The sequence below is a fragment of the Pinus tabuliformis genome, chromosome 4_2, assembly GCF_031772625.1.
Source record: "Pinus tabuliformis cultivar Carrire ecotype Pingquan chromosome 4_2, CPIR1, whole genome shotgun sequence".
In the NCBI taxonomy this organism is placed as follows: domain Eukaryota; kingdom Viridiplantae; phylum Streptophyta; class Pinopsida; order Pinales; family Pinaceae; genus Pinus; species Pinus tabuliformis.
This window is the reverse complement of record NC_142304.1, coordinates 826,094,184-826,102,016: the sequence shown is the minus strand read 5'-3', so window position 1 is coordinate 826,102,016 and position 7,833 is coordinate 826,094,184. Positions and strand designations below refer to the sequence as shown.

The 7,833-nt window shown below is 42.2% G+C and overlaps 1 protein-coding gene across 1 annotated transcript; it reads right to left on the bottom strand.

Annotated features, from left to right (window-relative positions):
• Nucleotides 1-726: 726 nt before the first annotated feature.
• LOC149172209 (uncharacterized) lies at nucleotides 727-1,431 on the bottom strand. Its single transcript, XM_089426237.1, has one exon. It carries the CDS (start codon nucleotides 1,429-1,431, stop codon nucleotides 727-729), a length of 705 nt encoding a protein of 234 aa, XP_089282363.1.
• Nucleotides 1,432-7,833: the final 6,402 nt, after the last annotated feature.

The window sequence follows — 7,833 nt, the reverse complement described above, 5'->3', positions numbered from 1 at the left end:
TATGGGGCAACCCTGTCTAAGACCCCTTTAAGAGTGAAAGAAATGTGAGGCTGATCCATTGATGAGGACACTAAAAGTAGGGGTGGTGACGCAAGCCATGATCCAGTTGATGAGATTAAGAGGGAAGCCCAGATGAATGAGGAGCATTTTGATATAAAGCCAGCTGACTCGGTCAAAAGCTTTTGACAGATCAATATTAAGGATGATGCTTTTGAGATGTTTGGACCATATGGAATGCAGTGCGTCTTGGGTAGAACCGATAGCTTCATGGATCTGTCGATCTTCAAGAAAAGCGAATTGCTGGGGGGCAATATGCTTAGATAGGATGGGTCTGAGGCGATTTGCAATAATCTTGGAGATGATCTTGTAGAGGCAATTGCACAAAGATATGGGGCGATAGTCATCAAAGGAGGATGGGGTGTCAGACTTAGGAATGAGGGCAATGAATGTAGAGTTAATAGCATGATATAGACAACCAGATGATCTGCTCTCCTCCACCACCCTCAGCAGGTCCTGTCCCAATAGATCATAGAAAGCTAGATAGAATTCAATTGTCCAACCATCCGGGCCTGGGCTTTTATCTTTCTTGAACCACTTTAATGTGCTTTCCAATTCCCCTGAGGTGACAGGAGCAGTGAGATCATCTGTATCCTCCCCATTTACAAATCTGGGGAAATGATTTCCCACATTTATGATCTCAGCTAGATTTGTGCCTGGTGGACTCCTTTAAATGCTCCTGAAGTGAGATGTACCAAGCTGGGAGAGCTTGTTGAAGGAGTCCGCATATCCTCCCTCCGGAAGAGGGAGATTCCAAATAGTATTTGTGACTTTTCTTCCCTTCGCAAAATTTTGAAAGAATTTTGAGTTTTCATCGCCAGCTTTAAGCCAAATGGCTCTGTTTCTCAGTCTTTGAGTTTCTTCCCTTAATTTTAGAATATGAGTCTTTTGGTTCTCCAGCTCGATCAAACGTGCCTTTTCTTCTCCTGAGATGAAACCCAAATTCTGATCATCCAATAGGGAGCATAGCTCAGCTTCAATGAGGTTGAGCTGAGCGTTTTCCCTGCTATGCTTATCCTTTGCCCAATTGATAGCCAGATGCTTCAGCATGGTGAGGTTTTTACAAAAACCTTTTGCCAGGGATGCCTCTCTGTCGATGGGGTTTGCAACCCAGAAGTCAGTAACCAATTTTATGAAGCCCGGGTCCTGCAACCATGTATGGTTGAATTTGAAAGGGGCTTTCGGCTTCTGGAGAGGGCCAAGGATTTCCAGATAAATAGGGGAGTGGTCAGATATACCCCCTGAACCGACCCATTGCTTGTAAAGATGAAGATGCTGTAAAAGCGGGCCCTTCAACAAGAATCTGTCAAGTCTGCAGGCTAATGCCACTGAGCCCACTCTCCTGTTCCTCCAAGTGGGCAGAGGCTTTTTCATGGGAACGTCCATAAAATTTTTCTATTCCAAGATGTTTGTCATGAACTCAATAATGGCATCAACCTGGGCCGAAGATCCCCAGGATTCATTGAAGCCCAATGAAAAATTTAAATCCCCACCCAAAATGGTGTGGTCAGGGGTCAATAAAGAGAGGTTTAAGAGGTGAGACCAAAAAGTTTCCCTCTGGTGGCAAGGGCCATATACATTCACAATACAGAGGGTTTTGCCTAGTTCTGTAGAGAAAACATCGATACCCATGAATCCAGTTCCCCCCCAGGATGCATCAACCCTGATAGTTCTTGGGTTGTATCCGATAGCCAATCCCCTTGATCTCCCAACAACATCAAGAGCCATAAACTTCCATCTCGGGGCCAGAGCTTGCAGAGAGTGTGTGATATTCTCGGCCAGACCTAGAGTCTCTTGAAGCAAAATAATATCAGTCGGCTCAACCTCAAAGAGTCTCCGAAGGGCTAGTTTCTTGGGGGCACTAGCCATGCCCCTGCAGTTAAAGGATAAAAATTTCATGGGGGAACGCTTCTCGGGGTATAATTTGCTCTAAGGACCCCATCAAGAGTGGATTGATGACTAGAGGTGACCTCCACCCCAGCCCGCAGAATAGCTTTAGATAGATCAGTCTTCCTACCTCTGGTGGTCATAAGTCCCGGGCCCGGAGAAGCTAACCCTAGCCCGACCTGATGGCTTGGCGTATCCATGGAGTGGGAACGAGGGCGAAGAAAATATGGGTGGGAGGTAGATTTCCTAGATGAAGACGGCGAGGTGGAGGAAGATGAGTGTGGAAAAGCGGATGGAACAGTAGCGACGATGGGACGACATGTTGCAATGAGTCATAGTAATCTGTGCAATAGATACAACCATAGATGAAGAGCTATCAAGAACAATGGAGGAAGGGATAAGAGAGGTACCCGAGGCATGTGTGGCTTCTGCTGCAGCACGAGCCCTGGTCATCGGCGGAGAGAAGGTGCCGAGTCCCATCGTCCCAGATTTTTGTGGAGTAGCTTGGGCGGCAGATGTAGACCCCAGAGGTGGACGAGAGATGACTGGAGAAGCTCCTCTTGATGGAATAGGAGTGGCCTTGGGGGAGTCCTCTGGTTTTTTGATGAGCGGGCAATCTTTGTAGAGGTGTCCCACCTGATGACACCGTCTGCATCGTAACGAGACGCCTTCATAATCCAAAATCTGAGTCCTACTGTATTTCCCCACTGTAATGTGATCTTTTCCTCCAGTCCTTCACGGGTGTCCAAGTGTACCAACACACAAGCGAGGGTTCGATTCTTCGATTCCACAAAGGTTCGATCGTGATCTAGGTAAGTGCCAATAGCATTTCCAATGCTTATGAGTACATCCTCGCTCCAGTACTACAGCGGTAGCCCTGGCAGTCGAACCCATAGGGGTCTAGTGTAGGAATTTACAGGGTAAGTTCCTCAGATAGAACACCAAAGGACACCGCTCACAAACAGATCACAGATCAATACACCAGTATTTTGACGTGGTTAAAACCCTCAAATAGGGAAATAGTCCACGGCCTGAGCCAATGCGGCCACTTTAGGAAATTTATTAATAAAAGAATGAAAATTTACATATGCTTCTCTCATAGACGGATTACCCTACAAATGACCCTCCATGCTCTTTAAATAGAGTTCATGGACCAATCGGGTGTTAAGCCACGGATCAAGTGTCGGTAATACTAAGGAGAGAATGAATCGTCAGATCACTACATATCATGACCGTCGGATTGTAAGTTACAAAATGTACATAGTAAAGAAACACACTTTACCTAACTCTATACTAGACCAAGTTGTACTTAACTATTTCCTATGTGTCGGAATATCCTAACATCCCCCCTTAAGAGCAGCTTGGGATAGGATTGAAGGATTTACAAATATGACACAATATGAGAAGGAAGGAGGCACTAGAGCCTATACCCCCTTAGTGACAACTTCCTGAACTCCAACCATAAATCAAAGTTTAGTGAACTTCGCCTCTGTGAGAGCCTTTGTAAAGATGTCTGCAACTTGATCATCCGTTGAACAATATTGCACTTCAAGAACATGGTCATGAATGAGCTTTCTGATGAAGTGCATGTGCAGTTCAATGTGTTTGCTGTGCTGATGTTGGAATGGATCTTTGCATAGCTGAATGGCACTTTGATTATCACACCAAAGTGTAGTCGGATGCTGCTGTTGAAATCCAAACTCTGACAGGATCTGACGAAGCCACAAGGCTTCCTTACTAGCTTCTACGGCACCACGATACTCTGCTTCTGCTGAAGAAAGAGAAATGGCACCTTGTTTCTTGCAAGCCCATGTAATAGGTCCTGAACCAAGAGTGAACACATAACCTGCAGTAGACTTCCGATCATCAGGGTCACCAGCCCAATCGGAATCAGTGAAACCAACCAATAGAGGAGCTGCTTCGGCACTGTAATGAATCCCAAACTGAATTGTACCTCGAACATAACGAAGTATTCTTTTAGCTGCTTTCCAATGACTTTCATGTGGGTTTTTCATAAACCGAGAAACAAGGCCAACGACAAAGGAAAGGTCAGGACGAGTATGGGTTAGATACAAAATTTTTCCTACAAGTTGACAGTATAAGGTAGCATCAACTTCAGGAGAAGTACAAGTGACTGAAAGTTTGAATCCAAAATGAAAGGGAGAAGGGGCTGGCTTACAGTCTTCCATGTGAAATGGCGTAGAATATCACAGGCATACTTGGATTGAGAAAGGGAAATACCTTCCTTGGATTGCAAGACTTGAAGACTGTGAAAATAATGTAAGTGTCCTAAGTCTGTCATTTCAAACTTCCTTTTAAGGCTAGAATTCACATGGTTTATAAGGTTGGGATCACTACCAGTCAGGATAAGATCATCAACATAAAGAACAAGAATGATAAGAGACTTGCCCACTTTCTTGGTGTAGACACTATTGTCAGAATGACACCTAGAGAAGACAGATTCTAAAAGAAAGTTATCCATTTTGGCATACCAAGCTCGAGGAGCTTGCTTGAGACCATAAAGGGATTTCTTAAGCCGACATACAAGGCTGGAGTCTGTTTGTATAAAGCCAATAGGTTGTTCCATATAGATTTCTTCATGAAAGTCCCCATGCAAGAAGGCAGATTTAACATCCATCTGATGGACTTCCCATTTGAAAGAAGCAACAAGGGAAAGAACAAGGTGGATAGAGTTCATTTTGGCAACAGGGGAGAAGGTTTTAGTGTAGTCAATGCCTTCAACTTGTGAAAAACCCTTAGCAACAAAACGAGCTTTATGTTTATCAACTTTCCCATCTGGTCCATACTTGGTTCCGTAAACCCATTTGCATCTAACAAGTTTTCGTCCCTTTGGTAGAGGAACAAGATCCCATGTATCATTTGCCAATAATGAATGATATTCTTCATTCATAGCTGCTTCCCAATCTGGATGGCCTGAAGCTTCTGCAAAGGTGTTAGGATCATAATTCACTGAAGCTTGAGCCAGTAAACAAGAGGCTCTATAGAACTGAGAACGTGTACGTCGCTGATCTATAGGATCACCGGCAAGATCACCTGTTGCATCCCGAGTAGCACAGACCCATTTTGGAAGCCGAGGAGCTGAAGGAGGATCCTGAGAAGGTGGGGGAGGAGTTTCGTCCTCGCTTTCATCATCTGAAGAAGAAATATTTTCAAAAGTAGAAGAGATAGGGAGAGGTGGCACATCCGCCGAACTAGGTTCGCAGGCCGATATATTTTCAGCAAACTTTACATCTCTTCTAATGATAAAATTTTTGGACTTAAGTGGAATAAGTCTATATCCTTTGACATCTTCAGAATATCCAACAAAAATACATTTTTCACTCTTATGTTCTAAAGCTTTATGCTTCTCATCTGGAATATGGGCCCATGCTTCACTTCCAAAAACACGAAAGTGACTTACATCTGGTTTAATTGATCTCCATGCTTCTTCTGGAGTGATATTCTTTAAAACCTTAGTAGGAGTGCGATTTATTATGTAATTTGCACAGTTAATTGCTTCTTCCCAATAATTAAGACTAAGTCCTTTAGATTGAAGCATACAATTAGCCATTTCCTTTAAGGTGCGATTCTTCCTTTTAGCTACACCATTTTGTTGTGGAGTACATGGAACAATATGTTGCATTTGAATTCCATTCTCAGTGCAGAAGTTGATGAATGTGTTTTTAACATATTCTCCGTCATTATCAGATCTTAGCTTAAGAATTTGATGTCCAGATTGTTTTTCAACAAAGGCCTTAAAGGCCAAGAACATGTTAAATACTTCACTCTTGAGTTTTAAGAAGTATACCCAAGTGCGTCTAGAGAAATCATCAATGGAAGTTAAGAAATACTTGTAGCTAGAGAATGAAGCAACTAGAAGTGGACCACATAAATCACTATGCACAAGCTGTAAAGGGCTGAGGCGTGCCAAGAGGCACGTTTTTCAAAACTGTCTTGATGATGTTTTCCAAGTACACATCCAGAACAAACACCATCTCTGCAAGATACCATTGGAAGACCTGTCACCATATTTTCTTTACATAGATTCTGAAGAGAGCGATAGTTTAAGTGACCAAATCGCTCATGCCAAAGTTTGCTCACTTCATCATTATGAGCAACAAATACTGAGGGAAGATTTGATGACCCAAATTTGTGAAACTTATACAACCTTGTAGAATCATCAGCAATGCCAGTAGCTAAAATCTGTCTAGGATCTCTTAGGTCCTTAATTACAACATCGTGAGGTGAAAACTCAACGATTTTACCTTCACCTGAATGAGTTATCTGATATACAGATAGAAGGTTGCAGGATAAGGTTGGAACACATAATACATCATTAAACTGACCATTGTCTATATGAACAGTTCCAGTCCCTACAACACTAAGAGATCTATCATCACCAACATATATATTTTGGTGTTACAATCATTTAAAGAAGAAAACATGGCTTTTTTTTTGGCCATGTGATAAGAAGCTCCAGAATCAATGAGCCACTCATGAGAATGAGAAGAAGAAGATACATTTAGTGCATAGCCAGACCGAGATTCTTGACAACCACATGCAGAAAGTGCCATTCCTGAAGATGAAGTTGAAGTTAAAGAGTGCTCCAAATGGATGTTATGCTTCTTCATTGCTGCTTCCAAGGCTTCCATCTTCTTAAAGCATTTGGATTCTAAGTGGCCATCTCGATTACAAAAGTTGCAATGTCTATCAGTCTTCTTCCCTTTGTTTTTATTTGTCTTATCATTTTTTTGAAACGATTTTTCATTTTGAGGCTGAAATTGCTTAGGATCCTTGTTTGGTTTAGGACCATTCTTTTTAGGATACAACTTCGTAGGATTCTTTGGATTTGGTTGTTGCTGGGCGGCTAACGCTTTCTTAGAAGAGTTTCCAAGAGGAAGAAGACCAAGGTGTAACTCTTATTAAAGAATCAAAAAAGGAATCAAAGGAAGGGGACTTGTAGGTTTGTCCTTAAGAAATGAAGGCTTCTCTTGTAGAATGGAAGGTGGAAACAAACACAGAATAGGCTGGTCCCAACTTAGTAAGAATGGAGTAGATAAGGCTACTATCTTCTTTCTTAACCTTAACACCTTCCAAGAGAAGTCTAAGGGTCTTGAACTTGGACAAAAAATCTTCAATGCAAGAAAAGTTATTGGGGTCCAATGTAAGCAATTCATTTTCAAGTTGATGGGCTTTAAGTTCATTTTTAATTCCAAAGACTTTAGTAATCTGTTTCATTGCTTCATCAGGAGTATCAAGTTCTACAATATGGAATCTAAGATCTGGAGAAATAGACATCCCTATCAACCCACATGCTTGGTCTTGCCTATTTTCCCATTTAGCTGCCTTATCTTCATCTTTCAGTTTGGTCTCTTGGCCTGTGGCTATTCTGCAAAGACCTTTACTTCTAAGTAAATCCACAATGTAGGACCACCATTGGAAGTAGTTGGTGCTGTCAAGAATTACTTGGCATGAAATTTCCATTTAAAAAAAAAAGCTGAAGCTATAGATGCTGAAACTAAGTGTTTCAATGGAAAGATCTTGAAAAATTAGGCTGTTTCAAAAAAAATAGTTCTGAAAACGGCTTCCGGATGAAGAAGTTATGGCCCTTTGAAGAAAATTTGATGAAGTCGTCGACGAAGTGTGGGAATGTGCGGAAATGAAAAATCCGCCCCCACAAAATGGAGACTTGAACCCAAGACCTCTACTCTCATAAATTAGCTTTGAACCAAGTGAGCTATACAAAAATTTTAAGAGAGAGAGAGGGAGGGGGGGGGGGGGCGGTTGATGCTTTGGGTTGTGTGCTTGCTTTGAGAAAGCTCTTTTTCCCTACAAAACAAAAAACACAAAACCCAACACGGACATAAAAGAAAACGAACCTTGCGGCTT